Here is a 19,331-nt window from a genome sequence, read left to right as displayed (position 1 = left end):
CCTAATTAGCACCGAGGGACCGCCACTGACCCTGCGGACGGTCCCTCCTCCTCTGGGGTGGCGGACGGACGCAGGTCCGTCCACCATCCTAATAGGCCCCAAAGTTACTAGACCCACAGGGTATCCACTTGACATGTTTTCTTAAAGTAGGAGTAATATATCTCTTTTAGGTGTATGTGTTTACTTTTTGAAAATAATTGTGTCAACCTGGTGAGGCAGTACTGATGGCTCAATGGACTAGCCGTTAAATACAATGGGGTGGCCCAATGACCCTCAGAACCTTAGTTCCAAGTATATATAAAGACAATGGTTCTGTCGGGAAACAATCTCTTTCATAAACCTTCTATATAGCCTAGGTAAATCACATAATTTGCATTGTTAATAGACAAATTCTTTTCTCTACTGCTACCAATACATTGGAAAAAGGAAGAAGGGTAAACACCCTGTAGAAGTAACCACACACACCTCCTCTCGAGGATTGTATCAAATTTTATCTTATTTTTACATTTTTAACCTTGAAATATCATATATACACATACATACAATGGCTGTCCTGAACAAAATTGACATAACAATATATCCGTGTAAAATTGTGTTGCAGTGCAATAGTGACAAGTGATTAAGTTGTGAATTAATACATATATACAAAAAGGAAACAGTGTGGCAGTCCCAAACTTAAGCCAATAGTTTCAATAGATACAATTTTCTTCTTTATGTTGAAACTTAGATAGGGACTGATCCATATTTTAACGTCGATATTTCGACCCTAGACATTGGTGCTGGTTTTATCGCAACCTGGGCGGGTCTTCATCAGGACTATAATACAGTTGGACAACCTATAAGAGAATAGGAATAACTTTTAGCTTCTGTGTGTGTGGGATTGCTAGGCAAAAGGCCGTTGGGCATTGCCAGACTGGACCGCTCACCTGTTATTTTAGAAGAAAGCCTGCGTGTATCTCTCCTTGACAGCAGGGCAGAAACAGTATGTCAGCTGGCACTATCTGACACCATAGAGTCAATCCTGGTATCTAGAAATGGAGTGATCATTTCCCTACACTTGCACCACCAAGTAGGCAAAAGTAACTACAACTAAATTACTTTAATTCATACATACCTTACTCGTTCTCAGTTTATCCACCAGCCGGTGGGAGATTCTTGATGTATCTTTATAGTAGTGCCGCAATTGCGATCATCTATATAATGAAAATTGAGAAAATTCTCATATTTTCTATCTAAAACGTTACTCTATTGTTATTCTCCTATTTGAAGGTTGCCTAGCGATTATCTAGCGCTTATCCAGACAGCTCACTCCTGAATCTCAACCTTACACGGCACTTTCATATGAATTCAAAAATTCTGTATATCCCACTTTATATCTGTATATACGAATATGTCCGCTAATTTGCAGTTTACCAATTTCCTCCGTTCTAAAACATTGATTAATCCGGTTGTCAAACTCAGCGCAGCCAGCACGTTTTTTGAGGCGAAGCCGCTTCCGAAATCTAAGGACATGCTGCCGGGCTGGACTAGAGCATCCTCCGCAGTTTGGCTCCATGGTCACAGGTTAATGTCCTAGTGGAGCCAACCGGACTTTCATTATTCTGAGGCTGATATTAGGCTAAAGTGAAATGTGGGTTGAAGAAATATACCTTTCATTTTTACTTCATTTTCATCATGTAATGCAGTGGTGCTGTGGTACAGTCAATCAGATGTATGAGTGGGCTTGGGACATGGCTGACTGCATATCGCCCTATAGAAAGCAATACTTTGGATAGGACTGATTCTGTCCCGGCCCAGCCGGCCTTTCAGATGTGATCATGATGTGTGATTGAAGTACACAGCACTACTACTAATTCACTCACTGGTCTGACATGTCTCTGAATCTGCCCAGTGGCAATCTTTCATGTGACGGACCTTTACCTAGCCCTAAAGTTGTGCTGTTTGCCAATTACACTTGACATGGGGCCTGTATGTACATATGAGACTGACTTCTTCTGATCCTACTACACTTTTCTAGGCAGGGCAGGCAATGGTGAGGGAGTTATATATGCAAAAAAATACATATTATTCCTTTAGAAATACGAGTCAGGAAAGTATTGCCTAAGTAAATGCACTAATTACTAAAGTTGTACACAAATATCAGCACCACACGTATACACTTGGGCCGGTAAAGAGGTCAAACCAGAACAACCTTCAATAAATCTTCTGGACTTTGCCAGTGAGCAAGGAGATATTAGGAGGCCTGTGATTAATATTGTAGCCTACAATGTTGAGTTTTGAAAAAGAGTTTCTGTAACTTCTCCTCCAATCAATGTGCAGTGTTTTTTCTTAATAGTTTGTTACTAGCTGACTTTTCCAAATCGCGAGTACAACCTCCTTGCTCACGTATTCTGTGACTCTCTGAGGTGCTTGTAGCTGCACAGATCATGCTCCTTGACATAGGACTACTGTACACAAATCTCCTAAGTTTGAAAGATCTGCAGCCTTTATCTCTGAGTTACACTCAGCCCGTGTAAGTCCTTCTGAGTGTAATGAGTAGTGATGGATTAGGCAGAATCCTGTCTGGATCTAAGTGACTCTGTTAAAAGACCTTTCTGAGTGTGTGACTTACAACAGGTTGAATCACCACTACAGGAGAAAAAATAATTAATATCCAAACTCAGCAGAGCCCACAGTGGCACATACTGTTCTCTCATTGGCCAGGATATAAGATGGGAATGTCATACTCCATTGTATGTTAAAACCACTGCGATGTCGCTTAACATGACTAAGTTTCATGTATACAAGAAATTAATAGTTTTTAAATCTCGGCCTTTATTATTGCGTAGGTTGTGTAATTTGAATTTCCTAAGCAGTTACAAAGGCAATTTGACTAGAATGTTACCTGAATAGTACTAGGGCTGGCAGCAGCTTTACAGAGGGGGCATCAATTGATACAATGTGGAGAAAATTCCTCTCGGATCTTATTGGGTGTAGAAATATTTGTTCGCAAGAGAGAATATTTCTCCAAAACTCCCTATGTGTCTTGGAACAATTTAAGACCCTGCATTATCAATTTAAGTCTATTGCATTGTCACAGTTGGAATTTCAACTCAAGTCTCTCGCCAAGCATTAGCCTAAATTAGATATAAAATACTGTTTAAAAAAAAGATAAATATAAATGTATTATTTTTTATTGTTTTGAGAGAAAACCATTGCCCTATCTAGCATGCAATGGGTCTGCAGTGTGCTTCTATTTTTAAGAATGAATATGTTACCGCTAAGAATGATTATGCCACCATTAACGGTTGTTCCAGGCACTTGTCAAACAATTTATATCAAAGAAAGGACTTGTAAGGTTTGCAATTGTGGTGTTTAGGGTTTTGATGATGTCATTTTTATTTGTCCAGCATTGCACTTTATGCGTTGTCAATTCTTGAAACCTCTTTTTATTTGATTTTGTGCATTGTCTGTATATAAGTCTCGTCAATTATTAATATTTCTGGAAAAGTTGTGCTTTAAAATTGTTACATTTATAAAACTTTTTTATATCTGTATTGAAACTACAATATTATTGTATTGAATGATTGTTTATTTTGTATAAAATAGGAATGTATATGTGAATCTCTGTGAAGATCCAAATTCATAAATATGTGGAGGATAAAAGAGGAAACCTACTTAAAAGACTTACAACAGGTTGAATCACCACTACATGAGGAAAAGTAATTACTTTCAAATTCAGCAGAGCCCGCAGTGTTCTTTCATTGGCCAAGAGATAGGTTACTGAAGGGGGTGTCATACTCCACTGTATGTTAAATGAATGCACGTACAGGGCTATAGTAAATATTGTGTTTTTCTCTCATCAGCTTTGGAGTTGAAGAGGGTGAGGATGGGGCGGTCAGTGCATCTCCCTTGCCCGCCGGATGCTGGAACCGCGCACTGGATCTGGACCTCAAAGTTCCCAAAGTGTGCCGGAGTCAGCGGGGAGGCTTTGCTGATCACCCCTGGAGCATCCACCAGGCTGGTACAGCCATCCCGGTTCAGAGACCGCCTCGCTCTCCAAGACGAGTCGCTGATACTGAGTAATGTGGTGATGAGCGATTCAGGGGTGTTCACCTGCTATCAGAGGAACGGCAAAGACTTCAGCACAGACCTGCTGGTGGAAGGAGGTAAAGGGTACATAAATGAGGTAGCATGATCCTTTCCAACTGGGTTGGGCTACTCTGGGCCAGCGCCATGCTCACCATCCTCCCATCCAGGTTCATGAACCCACCAGTGTAACTCTCTGCACTGTGCTAGAGGCTCCACAGGCACAACATTGCACACCAATAACTGTTGTTTCTAGCCACATCCCTCCAGTATTAGCACCTTCCTTTCTCTTCTGAAGACCTCCCCATTCCCTCGTCTCACTTCACTCCCCTACTCCCAACCTGATGGTTCCTGTTGACAAACCCTTCACTGCTACGTCCGAAGCCTCCCCTGGAACACACTCTCACCTCCAGCACTGGAGCCATCAGGAAGCAATGAGGATTACTCAGACCTCCAGCCAATCCTTGCCTTCTGCTGACATCATTACAGATGATGCCATGCAACTAATGTTACTTTGCATGAGCTACAGATTCTGCAGAGACATGCTGCAGCCACCAGGTTGTCCTCTAGTGTTCCTTCCAAAATCCACATCAGTCGATGTCCTTTCTCATTATAAGGTCTCATCCCTGCCCGTGAGAGATGTAACACACTAAGGGTCCAATTACGAATCTGGCTATCCAAGGACCACCAGACTTGTGTTGGCGCAGTGGTGGTGGTCCAGCCACCACCCCACCATCGGTCCGATTACCCCATTACGACTTGGACGGTCAGAACCGCCATTGGACTGCCAATGCCAACTGGCGGTGGTCCTGAGGACGCAATATCTTTGGCGGGACCCTAACCAAGACATCCACAAGGAGAGACTGTATCTCTACACCTAAAACTAGGCAGGCACTAAGGCGTATGCTCTAAGATCTGGGGTTGGTCGATGTTTGTCGATGTGTGGCATCACCAAATGGGCCGGACAAGGGGTCACACATTTCACAGTAAGAAATATGACAATTTTTCTAGGCTTGACTATTTCTTTGTGGATACAGCAATAGCAGATAAGGTCAAAAGAATAAATCATTGGCCAGGGTACATCTCTGAACAACAGTGGTCCCCAAGAGTATATAAATCCAAAGTCTGATAAATAATAGTCCACAATGGGAACTATATTGGCCACTGTCCAGCCGGACAGGGTAGTTTATTTTTTACAATAAGAAAAATACTGGGGTGTGGAAGGGCACAGTCCTGTACCGTTTCCAGGAACAAACAGGGGGAGTTTTTTAGGCAAGAAGGAGCATAGTTGGCCACTTATACTTCAGTAGACATTGAAAGTAGTGCCAATAAAAGTGCTAGACACAGCATAAATTAGACATAGTAGTAGGGCTGTGAAAACACTAAAAACAAATCGACGTTTCGATCCCATATGCTCAATGTTGCGGGACCATCATCAGGACTAATGATGGTTTTCACAGCCCTACTACTATGTCTAATTTATGCTGTGTCTAGCACTTTTATTGGCACTACTTTCAATGTCTACTGAAGTATAAGTGGCCAACTATGCTCCTTCTTGCCTAAAAAACTCCCCCTGTTTGTTCCTGGAAACGGTACAGGACTGTGCCCTTCCACACCCCAGTATTTTTCTTATTGTAAAAAATAAACTACCCTGTCCGGCTGGACAGTGGCCAATATAGTTCCCATTGTGGACTATTATTTATCAGACTTTGGATTTATATACTCTTGGGGACCACTGTTGTTTCTAGACTATAGCTACCCACGGTCCCCGGATAACCGATTGGGTTCCCTTGTTGTTGTATACAGGGTACATCTCTGACCACTCACCTGTAACTATGGGTTTCCAGGGTCCTGCCTACAGGCAGAACCCTAAGTGGACGTTTAATTGTGCCCTTCTCCTTCACCCAGGATTGGCTCAAGACAAATTCTCAGTCGCTGAACGTCATTGAGAGAGACAATTTTGAGATAGACTATTGTCAGTGTACTAATAGATCTTCATATTCTCACTGGTTAGTGCGGCCCGCGATGGTGCATGGAGAGGTGGAAGGTGATGAAAGAAATGATGAAACTCTCGGGCAGTCGAAGGAGAGAGCATTCCTGGGATGTGATAGTGGTTATCCGTATGAGTGACAGAAGTTAGTGAGGTAGAAACTAAGCTATTACAGGACACCATGGTGTGGATTAGTGCTTCATGGTTAACTGTCTCCAAGGCTGCAAAAACATTGAGTGGTAACATCAGGTGGGGTCTTTTCTGTCATAGATGAAGCCCACTTGGTTGACAGTGTTGCTCCTGCTGGTCTGTCTCAGTGGCTTGGTTGAGACAGCGTGCTCAGTAAATTAATCTCTGAAGGATAAATAGGTGATTGGGTATAGCAAGCGTATGTGGATCCAGGGTTGATTTCACAGCAGTGGCAGGATCTTCAGGGTGTCTGGGTAGGTTTTGTGCCTGAGGGTGACACTGACATTGCTGGTCAGTGGCATGAGGGCATCTACTCCAGGAGATTAAATTACAGAAGAAGGAACAATGTTGTCTCCACAGGAGGAGCTCTTGTGTGAGTCATTTGAAGGTATTCCACTTGGGTGTGGAGCAGAGGAGCATGGGAGATGCCCTGGATGTCTCTTTCATGTTGTCAGTGACCTGGTGTTTATTATCTCAGTGAAGGAGTGATTGATGGCATTGCATTTCTCTACTGATGGTGGAATAACAGGGGCTGGTAATGAACTGTAGCAGTGCTTGATGGGTTTGAAGAGTTCTTTGCTGCTGTTGGCTGTTTTACTGAGAGGGGTCTTGTTGAAGATGGGCCTGCTTGTAGTGATGAGGTATCTGTGTGTGGAAAGTAGCACCTTTGAGTTGGGTGAGGACAGCTTGAGATTGGCCCTTCTCCATTTCTTTTCTTGTTGGAGTAATCAGAAAAATTGCATCAAACTGCTATGAACATAATCACTATCAAAAACCTGTAGTAAACACAGTGGTAACTGCATTCAAGCAATGCCAGCTTGCAAAATACATCACACTCCTGCACTCTGGTTTAAGGGGAAAAAAGAATACATTTTAAACAGTTGTTTTAAGGAACAACACTGGGTGAACCTGGAGGTCTCCCATTAGCAGAGCAGTGTGTAAATAAATATTTAAATGCATTCCATGTGACATACGTGTAATGCAAGTTAAATGCCATCATATTAAATATATACTTTATTGTATTTTTCTGTTGTATCCTTTTACTTTGTTTCCTGGTTCATTCTCCTTTCATTTTCTTTATACCCTTTTCCTTATTCTTTTTTTGTTTTTTGTTTCCTTCTCTCAATCTCTTCTCTTTGTTTCCTTGCTCTGTAATTCATATCTATCTTGTCATTTTCTTTCTTTTTTTTCCGTTACCGTCATCTACCTTCCTTCACCTTTTCTTTTTCATTCCCTGTCCCTTGGTTTCTCCTCCTTCTCCAGGATGCTTCAATAATATCTCCATCAGCTTCTTCCCCCAGCAGAAAGTCCTCTTTTGCAAAGTCTGCAAGACGATAGATCCACTGCCTGATGCCGCCCTGGCCTTTTCTTGGACGGTTAATGGTTTACCACCCCGGAAGGACGCGATACTAGGAAAATCTGGAGCACGGGTTGTCCTAGACCTGGAAAGTAAGGAAGACTGGGGGAGATGGAGGTGCTCAGCGCTGGAGAACCCAACCTGGCAGGCAGAGTATTGCTTCGAACCCACCGACAACTACGACTACCACCCACCCGCAGATATAGAAACTGAGGGCGGTAAGCAACCAGCGAGGATTGCTACATCAGAGAAGTATATTTTTGAAAAAAAGAACTCCCTTAGAGGTGTCAAAAAGGTTATTTTATGCCCATTTAATCGCTGGCCCATTGGCGGTTCTATCCAATGAACATCCAAACTCAAGTGGACCTACTCACAGCCACTTTCAGAAGGGAAGAGCATATGTAATGAGGGCGAAAGGACAGTGTGGTAGATAAATAGAGAAGTGAAAGATCATATTGAGTCTGAGTCAAGTCTACGACCACTTTGTGCCTGAAGACATGGGGAGAATAAAAAAAGGCCAGCAGAAGGGTTGAGGACAAGCAAAGGTGGAACTTTTGGGAATCCCAGGTCTTCTCTTCCCACTGGTGGGTCAATTGTCTCACATCTGTTTTAACATGTTAAAACCCTACCCAAAGTAAGCAGATGAGGGGTTTACCCTTTATTGTGTTTAGACCCCACTTGCTACATACTTTAACCTCAACTAGATGAGAAATTGAGAAAAATGTATTCCCAGTCAGTGTTTCTGAAAGATCCTCAGTTAACAAACTTCAACACAGTCTTCCTGAGTTCTAGGACTTTTCACTGCAGAACATGCACAGGCTTATTTTTTATTTATTTTCCACCCTTCCTTCTTACTACAACTTTTCTGTGCTTTGTTTGGGGAGTAGGAAAAGTGAAATCCAAGCTAAGCAGACAAAGGCAAACTGACGCTGTTGTGAAACCGTATTCCACGGCCTGTCTCTGTCAAGGCCGTCTGAATCCAGTTCCTCAGGGTTGTGTGATGCTATATGGGGGCCCACCTCTGAATCGACCCAAGTCCGGTTTGCAGAATGCACAGACTTTTGGGAGCGATTGAGCGGGGGAAAAAGAAACAGGGAAGGGGATGTAGACCTGCAAGTGAGACAAAAGTAGACAACAACAGGTCAACCTTACATATTCTATCAATCTATCTTTTTATGGATGCATTGTTAGGTGTTCCTACCTTTGTCACAAATAAAGACCTCCTATATTCTGGATGTTTCAACGAAATAGATAAACAGTGTATGTTCAATATCTCTATCTTCTATTTTTTGATAGGAACTGTAAGCACCAGCAGAAAGAAGGGAGATGATGTAGCACTTAAGAAAAAATCCAAGAGCCCTTGTAACCACCGGACTTCCCAGCTAGGTCTTCCCCTAAAAGTTGCAGTTGTGGATAAAGAATATCAAAAGTCGCTAATAATCCTTAGCTTAAACACATCGATTATCTCACTCGATAATATGTGTAATATAGTAGGACAAGGTATAGGGGGTTTTAACCTCTCTGCATGAGACAAACCTGTCTCCTCCAACAGAGAGAACAACCTCCCCAGCGCCTCTATGTGCGCACTCCTCGTCTGCAGGAGTATGCTTGAAATACGACTCAGCCAACAGAGGAGTTTGCGGGCGTTTTAACCTCTCTGCAAAGAGACCAGCCGGTCCCCAACCAACAGAGGGCACAACTGCCCAAGCGCCTCTAGGTGCGCACTCCTCCTCTGCACGAGAACGCGAGAAAAGCGTCTCAGCCAACAGAGGAGAATACAATGTTGTCCCCACAATACCTGAAACGAGAGTCTAGGAAAGCGTAGGCTGTAATCGGTCTTGTTCAAACACAGAAGGACTGTAAACACGTCTCGACCTGGAACACTGCGATGAACAAACTCTGCCGTGGTGAGCCCAAGGACCGTAGAAACAATTATCGGCAGCGCTCCTTAGCGTTCTTGCCGTTTTGTAGTCGACTGGGTGCGTCAGAGCGACGCCTTGCCTGATTTCCAACTGATGCTTTCGCGCGACTTTCGCTAAGCTTCACGGGAGACGTAGTTTTTGCTGGCATCCTTTGATGCCGTCTCTCACGCTTCTCGCGTGTAATCAGGAACATCTTTCCTCTACTGAAATCATGCAGCTAGCGTAATCACCGGAGCCGCTTCAGCGTGGTTGTGACAGTCTCCACCACTTTCTTAAGGGGCGTCACCCCCCAACCCCCTAGACTCCCGTTCTTTTTTTTTTTTTTTTTTTTAGGTCTGATGTTAACCAAGACCTTTTGATTTCACTATAAAAATTATGGACCTGCTTCGCATACTGCACATTGTAGTGTGCTTGGTAGTATAACGAAACGAACTACAAAGTGCATGTTTTGCCTGTATTTATATGTGTGGAGTTCTCCACCCGACTGCAGATTCTCTGCACATGTAAATACAGATTTTAGTAGTAAATGTGGGAGGGACACAGGAATGAGTGGTAAAAGTGGCAAACGTATATGAAAGGAGATGGGATTAGGGAGTAATAAGAGTGGTTTAGGGTGGGTCATGGAAGGGGTTTAGGGAGAGTTGTCATCCCCCACACAAGACTAAGGGCCTAATTTATATATTGGCAGAGTGGGTACTCTGTTGTAACGGTAACAAGCCTTCCTCCCCGACAATACAGTGGTCTGTCCGCCAGGTTTAATTGTGGGTGGACCTTAAGTTTGGCCACGCTGGAGACTACTCTGTCTCCACCATGGCCAAACTTCCCTGACGGCCCTAGGGAGTCACAGCCATCTGAAAAATATTTACATGTCCACCCGCCCAATTTGAATGGGCGGACGTGTAGTCATTTTGATACTATTTCCTACCACCAGGTAAAACCTGGCAAACAGAAACAGTAAAAACATTACAATGCACGACCCTCCACGGGAGAAGCCTTCCATGGCGAGGTGAGCATTGCTTTTTTTCCAGAAAGAAAATCCTGTTTTGGCATTTTCTTTTTGAAAAGAAAAAATATGGTTTGCTACAAGGCTGCGTCCTTCTGACGGAGCCCCATAGCAGACAGTAAAATGCATCTGGCATGAACCGCTGTGACGGCAGTTCCTGCCAGTGCCTTTATAAACGACCGCCTGCTTCTTACTTGGAACTTGTGAATGCCAAAGTATGAAACATACTACGAAGTGTAAATATACTCAAAAGTGTAACTTCCTTTTGAAATTCAGTCCCCCTATGTATAAAGCACGTATAGGGGTTTTCAACCAACCCTCTTCATCCATTGGTCTGTCATTGTGTCATTTACATTTTTCTTCTGCCTGCTACAGCACACAGCATGGGGCAATGGTTCAGCCCACTTCAGTTTTTCGCCAACTTCACTGTGGCTGACTGCAATTTTCCTTTTCACTACGAGCAGATCCACAACTAACGTAGTTCCCTTAAGTGCCAGGGACAACTATGGCACTGCCTAGTTTTTGAGACCAAAACCTATTTTTGTTTTTAGCCATTATGTTGATATTGAAGAAGCCCAGCAGCTTCCCTAACAAAAAAATGATTTGCAAAACCAAGACAAAACGAACTGACAAAGCCAGATTGCTGGTCGCCAATGCCTTACTAATTGGCTTTGCCAATACTTGTTTACCTTGGGATGCCTCCTTCCATCTCTCTGTACTCCTGTTTCCCCCTCTGTTTTTTATTTCACTGCCCGCACCTCCTATGTGTGTTATCCCACGGTATGGTGCAAGGGGGAAAATCTTTGTCAGCGAGAAGGCAACAAAATTAAAACAGTTTGCCACTTCAAACATGAGACTGAGCAGACCTTTGAAGCAACCATCCTTACAGGACTGTGTCTTTTTTATGCAGATGCCGAATCAGAGGCCTCCTGGAAGTCATTCATCCAAGTCTTGATGGTGGGAGGTGCTGTTCTCGTCCTCTTCTTAGTGGCCATTTTATTTACCTGTTATTTCAAGAGGAAGTCAGCCCGGAGGTAAGAAGGAACCAATGATGAGGGAACAAGGGGGGTCAAGGTTCAATTGTTAGTGTAAACCTACTGACTTCCACAGCACTCTCAAAGTTACTGTCCGTTGTTTCTGACTCAATACATGCCATTTGAGTGCTTTGTCAGGCTAGAAAATCCCTAAAGAGAAGATGCATTTAAAAAGAACTTGGACAGAAAAGTTAGAAATGAGAGAGAGAAAGAGGATAGGACAGGCAAGTAGAGAGGTATACATTCCTTACATCTACTTCTCTATCAAAATCTAACCAGCAAGAGGGTAACCGCATACATAGGACTGTACTAATGTTCTAAGCCAGCTGTGGCTAACCCTGCAGAAGTATTTGTGATTGTATACAGTATATTAAAAAAAAGGACAACAAATAAAATAAAGAATTTTTTATAATATTGAAACAGCCTCATACCAAATACTGAAAAGCAGTAGAAAGATATGTATGAACCATTTTTGTGGCCGCAAACTGCCTGATTTGCAGAATCGGGCCATATGCGAACGCCAAAATGCTTTTTGGCAGGTACAACGCCCAAATAGTGATTGGATTACATGTCACTGAATGGTGGTTTGGGTTTTGCGATTCAGTATAAGGAAGAAACGTGTTTAGGGCACCCCGGCCTAAAACTGAATCGTAGCGGTATGTTTGAATGTTATGCGACCGAAATACAGTTCCAAAACATTTGCATTATACAGCCATTTGAAAACCGGTGGTAATTCATTCACAAATGTAAATGTAATGTAAATGTAAATGTAAGGTGTTTTGTAGCGCGCTCAATTACTACCGGAGTATCCTGGCGCGAATGACCGCTGGGGAACCCGTCCTGGCTTTCCCTGTGAGATGGTCCCATGCTGGGTACCTCCAAGGTGAAGCCAGGCATCCCCGGCGACTGTGGGGGGCCGTTGTAGCGATGAGGCAAGCTTAATGCCCAGAGTTACAGAGTGTGATCACTGCCCAAAGTGGGCACCGAGGCGAGAATTATCAGTCCGCTGACCCTGGTCCTCGACCCTGCCGCGTCAGGAATCGAACCCTGGTCCCGGGCCGTTCTCAGCCTCCGGGTCTGCCGCCTCTAACCAGTGAGCCACACCTCGCTACGGAAATGGAAAGGGGTCCTCAAGGGGCACACTTTCCCTTTGAAAATGGTTTGAAAAACATTTGTTAAGAGCAGGCAGTGGTCCGCAGGGGACCACTGCCTGCTCTTAAAAAATAAAAAGAACACTTTTAATCTCTTTTTTTTAATACATCCCATTTTACTTTAGGGAACATGGGCTACATTTCAAAAAGAAGACCGCTTTATTTAAAAGCAATCGCAGACATGGTGGTCTGCTGACCACAGCAGACTACAATCTTTGTGATGGCTGCGATTCTAATGAGTCATAAATTACGACCTACCTCATTATTCATGAGGTAAGTCGATTTGTAACCGACCAGGAGTTGCTATTGAAATCTTTTAAGTTTTCTTACATTACGTATTGCTATTTCCTAAATACAATTCACTAAGAATCGTAATTAGGAAATCACAATCTACAGTTTTGTACATTTAGCCCATTGTGTTCTTTCTGAATAATCTTAATTAAAACTAAATATTAGTTAAAAAAATAGTGAATATGCCACATGATAAATACAATAAAACTCTTTTTTTAGAAAACAGATAATAGAGAAACCTAGGATATTTCAGCTAAGCATTCTGACTGATGTGAGGATGCACAATATTGCACCCCTCCTATTTTTCCTGTCGAATTATATTTATCATTTTTATAAAGTTATTTTGAAGAATGATCAGGTGGAATAGAAGAGTGTAAATCATGTCCCACCAGGGAGAAGTCTTGGTGTTTCAGGCTCCTCACTTTTCCAGAGGTTCACTTACCTGTCCCAGGTTATTTAGCACCCAAAGATGGGCACAGAACTCAGCAGCCCAGAGCCACAGGGAGGAAATCGAGCAGGGACAGAGAAGCAAGAATGCATGAAACTGGAGTTGTCTGCCACAGCATAGCTTATGCGATCTGCCTGCACTCTCTGGTGTGCCTCACTTGCAGGCTGGACCAGCACTATAGCTGCTTGAAACCTCATGTGTGCCATACTTGCTGGTGGGAGCAGCACAGGAGCTGCCTGGACTCCCTAGTGTGCTACAAACTGGGTGGCGTAGTGGGCAAAAGAACAATGGATTTAACCCAGATCTTTTGACTAGGGGAGAATGTTTGCATTGTCAGCATTGAATGTATGTATTGTGTTCTTATATAGCGCTGCTATCACCCTACGGCTATCTTGGCGCTCAGACAAGAATCAATGAGTATCCTAAAGTTCCAGGTTAGAGAAAATGAACTAACGCCTAGGGAATAGTAAGGTCTTCAGTTCCTTCCTGAATTTCAACAGGCAACTGGCCACCCTGAGGTCCTGTGGCAGCCCATTCCATAACTGTGCAGCTGCCACACTGAAAGCCCTACCTCCCATTCTAGACCGTTTAAATCTAGGGACCTGGACTAGGCCAGTGTTTGCAGACCGTAATTGCCTAGGGGGCTCATACCAATTAAATGTATCCTGCAGTGAACCCTGTCCATGAATCGCCTTAAAGACGATGCATAGTGATTTAAAACTGACCCGTCCTTTAATTGGTAACCAGTGAAGGTCTCTCAGTGCCAAGGATGTTGAGGAGCTCCATGGTCTATTAAGAGCCACCTTGGCTGCCGCAGACTGCACCCTTTGGAGCCCCCGGAGGATGTACTTAGGGGCACCCAGGTACAGGGCATTGCAGTAATTCAGCCTGCTCAGCACTAAGCTCCTCACTACCAAGGCTCGTGAGGCAATTGGTAGTAACGGGAGGATCTTTCTCAGCATGTGAATTAGTTTAAAGCCAACTTGGATGGTTTTGTTGGCCTGTGACACCATCTGAAGGTTGGCGTCCATTTGCACTATTAGATTACGCACGGTGTTGGCCAGCTTCAAAGAGTCCTCTTCCAGGGTAAGCCTAAATTCTGACATGGGGGGGCTTTAAAATTTTTGAGCTGAACAATAAATCACCTCCGTTTTCCCTCCATTTAATTGGAGCGAGTTAGCCCTGAGCCAGTCCGCCATTTTCCGCATACACTCCTGGAAGGTCTCTACTGAAGTCTCTTGCTTGCACTCCAGGGAAAAAATCAATTGAGTATCATCAGCGTAATTTATAACGCTGATACCAAAGGATTTAATGATAGACAATAGGGGTTTCAGGTACACATTAAATAAAATGGGACTAACTGAAGACCCCTGTGGGACCCCATGCGGGACGGGAGAAGCTTCAGATACAAACTGGCCTAGGGTCCCCGTCTGTTGTCGGTTTTGGAGGTACGACTGTAGCCACTCAAAGGCTCTTCCTCTCACTCCGTTGTTCCACAGTCTTTGCAGCAATGTTGCATGACTCAAAGTGTCGAAAGCCGCCGACATATCTAAAAGGACAAGAATTGACGCGTTCCCTCAGTCGAAGATTGTCCATCACTGTGGTCAATGCCGTTTCCGTCCCGTGTGCAGGTCGGAAACCAAATTGGAATGCATCCAGCAGACAAGTATCCTCTAGATGCTTAGAAAGAGTTCTGCTGACTGTTTTTTCCAGGATCTTTATTGGGAACGGGAGGAGGGAAATCGGCCTGAAGCTGGCAGGTAATGTAGGATCCAGCGACGGCATCTTTAGCAGCGGAGAGACCATCGCTTGCTTCCATACAGCCGGCACTGTGCCTTCTTCCAAGGACTGATTACTGATACTAAGAAGCTGTGGAAATAGTATTTTAGCAAATTGTTTCCAGTATCTGTGGGGAATAGGATCGGCCGGGGACCCTGAAGTAACACTATTAGCCATATTGGCAAAGGAGTTCTCTGTAAATAGCTGGAACGAGGTTGATAAAGAGTTAGCATTCAACTCGATACTTTGCTCCTTCTGTTCAGTGTCTGGAGGCTGGGTATTGTGGGGGACATTGGGCCAGATGTATCAAGATACCGTTTTGCGAATCCTAAATAGCGATTTTTTGCGAATCGCTATTTAGAATTAGCAAAACGGTATTTATGTACAAAATCACAAATATTTTGCGATTCCTTATTATTCTTTATTTGCGATTTTGCATTTTGCGAATTCGCAAATAAAGAATAATTTTCAATGCATTCCTATGGGCCAGGAGGCCCATAGGAATGATAGTGCAATAATTCTCAAATTGCGATTTCGCAATTTGCTAATCGCAATTTGAGAATTATTTCAAGGGTGCAGGGGTGTCTCAAAGACACCCTGCTGCACCCCTCAAATCTACATGTGTGTGCATGTGGCACACATACATGCCCTATGGGCATGTATGAGTGTCACATGCCACCCTTACAAATGCCAATTAGGGCATTTTTAATAAAAATCGCAAATTACCACCAACTACAAGTTGATGGTAAAATGCGATTTATTTACACAAATTCGCACACCAAAAATGTGTCATACATATCATTTAAGGAATCGCAAAATTTGCGATTCCTTAAATGCTATGCAAAAGAAGGAATCGCAAATAATTGCGATGAAATAAATTGCGATTTTTTCATACATGTGAAATATCGCAAAACGGCCGTTTGCGAGTCGCAAAGGCCGAAATTCTGCAATTTTCAGCCTTTGCGAGTCGCAAAAGCCTTGATACATCTGGCCCTAAGTTCCTGACAATATTATGAATTTTCTCCTGAAAGTAGCCTGAGATGTCATCACAGAGCTGTTGCATTCCGTCTATCATTTGTTTGCTGTAACACGTGCTTGCAGGAGCAGCACCGTAGATGCCAGTGCTTTCGAGTGTACCGCATGTGCTTGCAGGAGCAGTGCATGAGCTGCCAGTGCTCTCTACTGTGCTACATGTGCTTGCGGGAGCAGCACATGAGCTGTCAGTTCTCTCTGGTGTGCCACACATGCTAGTGGGAGCAGCACACAAGCTGTCTGAGCTCCCTAGTGTGCCATATGTGCTTGCGGGAGCTGCTCGTGAGCTGCCAGTGCTCTCTGGTGTGCCGGATGTGCTTGCAGGAGCAGCGTGTGAGGTGCCAGTGCTCTCTGGTATGAGGGATGTGCTTGGGGGAGCAGCGCGTGAGCTGCCAGTGCTCCCTGGTGTGCCAGATGTGCTTGCGGGAGCTGCGTGTGAACTGCCAGAGCTCTCTAGTGTGACGGCTGTGCTTGTGGGAGCAGCGCATGAGCTGCCAGTGCTCTCTAGTGTGCCATATGTGCTTGCTGGAGAAGCACATGAGTTTCCAGTGCTCTCTAGTGTGCCATATATACTTGTGGGAGCAGCACATGAGTTTCCAGTGCTCTCTAGTGTGACGGATGGGCTTGTGGGAGCAGCACGTGAGCTGCCAGAGCTCTCTAGTGTGACGGATGTACTTGCGGGAGCAGCATGTGAGCTGCCAGTGCTCTCTGGTGTGATGGAAGTGCTTGCAGGAGCAGCATGCGAGCTGCCAGTGCTCTCTACTGTGCCATATGTGCTTGCGGGAGCAGCACATGAGTTGCCAGTGCTCTCTAGTGTGCCATATGTGCTTGCTGGAGCAGCACATGAGTTGCCAGTGCTCTCTAGTGTACCATATATACTTGTGGGAGCAGCACATGAGTTGCCAGTGCTCTCTAGTGTGACGGATGTGCTTGTGGGAGCAGCACGTGAGCTGCCAGAGCTCTCTAGTGTGACGGATGTACTTGCGGGAGCAGCGAGTGAGCTGCCAGTGCTCTCTAGTGTGCCATATGTGCTTGCTGGAGCAGCACACGAGTTGCCAGTGCTCTCTAGTGTACCCTATATACTTGTGGGAGCAGCACATGAGTTGCCAGTGCTCTCTAGTGTGACGGATGTGCTTGTGGGAGCAGCACGTGAGCTGCCAGAGCTCTCTAGTGTGACGGATGTACTTGCGGGAGCAGCGTGCGAGCTGCCAGTGCTCTCTGGTGTGATGGAAGTACTTGCCGGAGCAGCATGCGAGCTGCCAGTGCTCTCTACTGTGCCATATGTGCTTGCGGGAGCAGCACATGAGTTGCCAGTGCTCTCTAGTGTGCCATATGTACTTGTGGGAGCAGCACATGAGTTGCCAGTGCTCTCTAGTGTGACGTATGTGCTTGCGGGACCAGCGCAGGAGCTGCCAGAGCTCTCTAGTGTGACTGATGTGCTTGCGGGAGAAGCACGACGCACGTGAGCTGCCAGTGCTCTCTGGTGTGATGGATGTGCATGCGGGAGCAGCATACGAGCTGCCAGTGCTCTCCGGTGTGACCGATGTGCTTGCGGGAGCAGTGCATGAGCTGCCTGAGCTCCATAGTGTGCCATATGTGCTTGCGGGAGCAGCGCGTGAGCTGCCAGTGCTCTCTGGTGTGACTGATGCGCTTGCAGGAGCAGTGCGTGAACTGCCATTGCTCTCTAGTGTGACAGATGTGCTTGCGGGAGCAGCGAGTGAGCTGCCAGTGCTCTCTAGTGTGCCATATGTGCTTGCAGGAGCAGCACATGAGTTACCAGTGCTCTCTAGTGTGACGAATGTGCTTGCGGGAGCAGCGTGTGAGCTGCCAGAGCTCTCTAGTGTGACGGATGTGCTTGCAGGGGCAGCGTGTGAGCTGCCAGTGCTCTCTGATGTGACGGATGTGCTTGCAGGCGCAGCGCGTGAGCTGCATTGCTCTCTGATGTGACGGATGTGCTTGCAGGCGCAGCGCGTGAGCTGCCAGTGCTCTCTAGTGTGACGGATGTGCTTGCAGGCGCAGCGCGTGAGCTGCATTGCTCTCTGATGTGATTGATGTGCTTGCAGGGGCAGCGTGTGAGCTGCCAGAGCTCTCTAGTGTGACGGATGTGCTTGCAGGGGCAGCGTGTGAGCTGCATTGCTCTCTGATGTGACGGATGTGCTTGCAGGCGCAGCGCGTGAGCTGCCAGTGCTCTCTAGAGTGACGGATGTGCTTGCCGGATCAGCCCGTGAGCTGCCATTGCTCTCCTGTGTGACGGATGTGCTTGTGGGAGCAGCGCCTGGGCTGCAATTGCTCTCTGATGTAACGGATGTGCTTGTGGGAGCAGCTCTCTGATGTAACGGATGTGCTTGTGGGAGCAGCGCGGGAGCTGCCTATGCTCTCTAGAGTGACAGATGTGCTTGCGGGATCAGCCTGTGAGCTGCCATTGCTCTCCTGTGTGACGGATGTGCTCGTGGGAGCAGCGCGTGGGCTGCCATTGCTCTCTGATGTAACGGATGTGCTTGTGGGAGCAGCGCGGGAGCTGCCTATGCTCTCTAGAGTGACAGATGTGCTTGCGGGAGCAGTGCATGAGCTGCCAGTGCTCTCTAGTGTGACGATGTTCTTGCACAAGCTGTACAGCTCTCTGAGTGAGGGCATGAGGGATGACCAGTATGTTACTTCTTAGGTGGGGAACCATCTTGTGTCACGGCTAACTCAGGACACGCACTGTGGAGGAAACAAAGTGATATCTGTGCCTTGCATCCTTGTATGAACTGGGCACGGATTTCATCAGCCACATCTGGAAAGGTGCATGCGCATGCCCACTCCTTCCGGAGACTGTGGCACTCGTACATAGATTCTTCTGATTTCTGTTTTACTTGTCTCATGAGGAACTGCTTGTAATCAGGGTTGGCAAATGCAGAAAAATAGGCATTCAGGGCTGTAACCAAAGTGGTGAATGAGAGTGGTGGGCTGTTTCCCCTGCTGTGCGGGAGAGTTTGTAGATCCTGTCTGCTGGGTGGAGTCTCTGAGATGATCATAGGAACAGCTGTTGCAGCGGAGTATGCTTCTAGGCTAGTTGTCTTCAAAC

At 45.4% G+C, this 19,331-nt stretch overlaps 1 protein-coding gene across 2 annotated transcripts in view; it reads left to right on the top strand.

Moving 5' to 3' along the window:
- LOC147717893 (uncharacterized) overlaps positions 1-19,331 on the top strand; it is a 99,404-nt gene that overhangs the window by 25,133 nt on the left and 54,940 nt on the right. For both annotated transcript variants that reach the window (XR_015296105.1, XM_086924663.1), the window contains exons 2-4: positions 3,846-4,148; positions 7,511-7,822; positions 11,440-11,563. Coding sequence is in view for 1 of the 2 variants with exons in the window: in XM_086924663.1 (XP_086780789.1) it covers positions 3,846-4,148; positions 7,511-7,822; positions 11,440-11,563 (739 nt within the window). In the remaining variant the exon portion in view is untranslated. The remainder of the gene's footprint in view (positions 1-3,845; positions 4,149-7,510; positions 7,823-11,439; positions 11,564-19,331) is intronic.

The sequence above is a fragment of the Lissotriton vulgaris genome, chromosome 5, assembly GCF_964263255.1.
Source record: "Lissotriton vulgaris chromosome 5, aLisVul1.2, whole genome shotgun sequence".
NCBI lineage: Eukaryota > Metazoa > Chordata > Amphibia > Caudata > Salamandridae > Lissotriton > Lissotriton vulgaris.
This window is presented reverse-complemented; position numbering and strand designations above follow the sequence as displayed.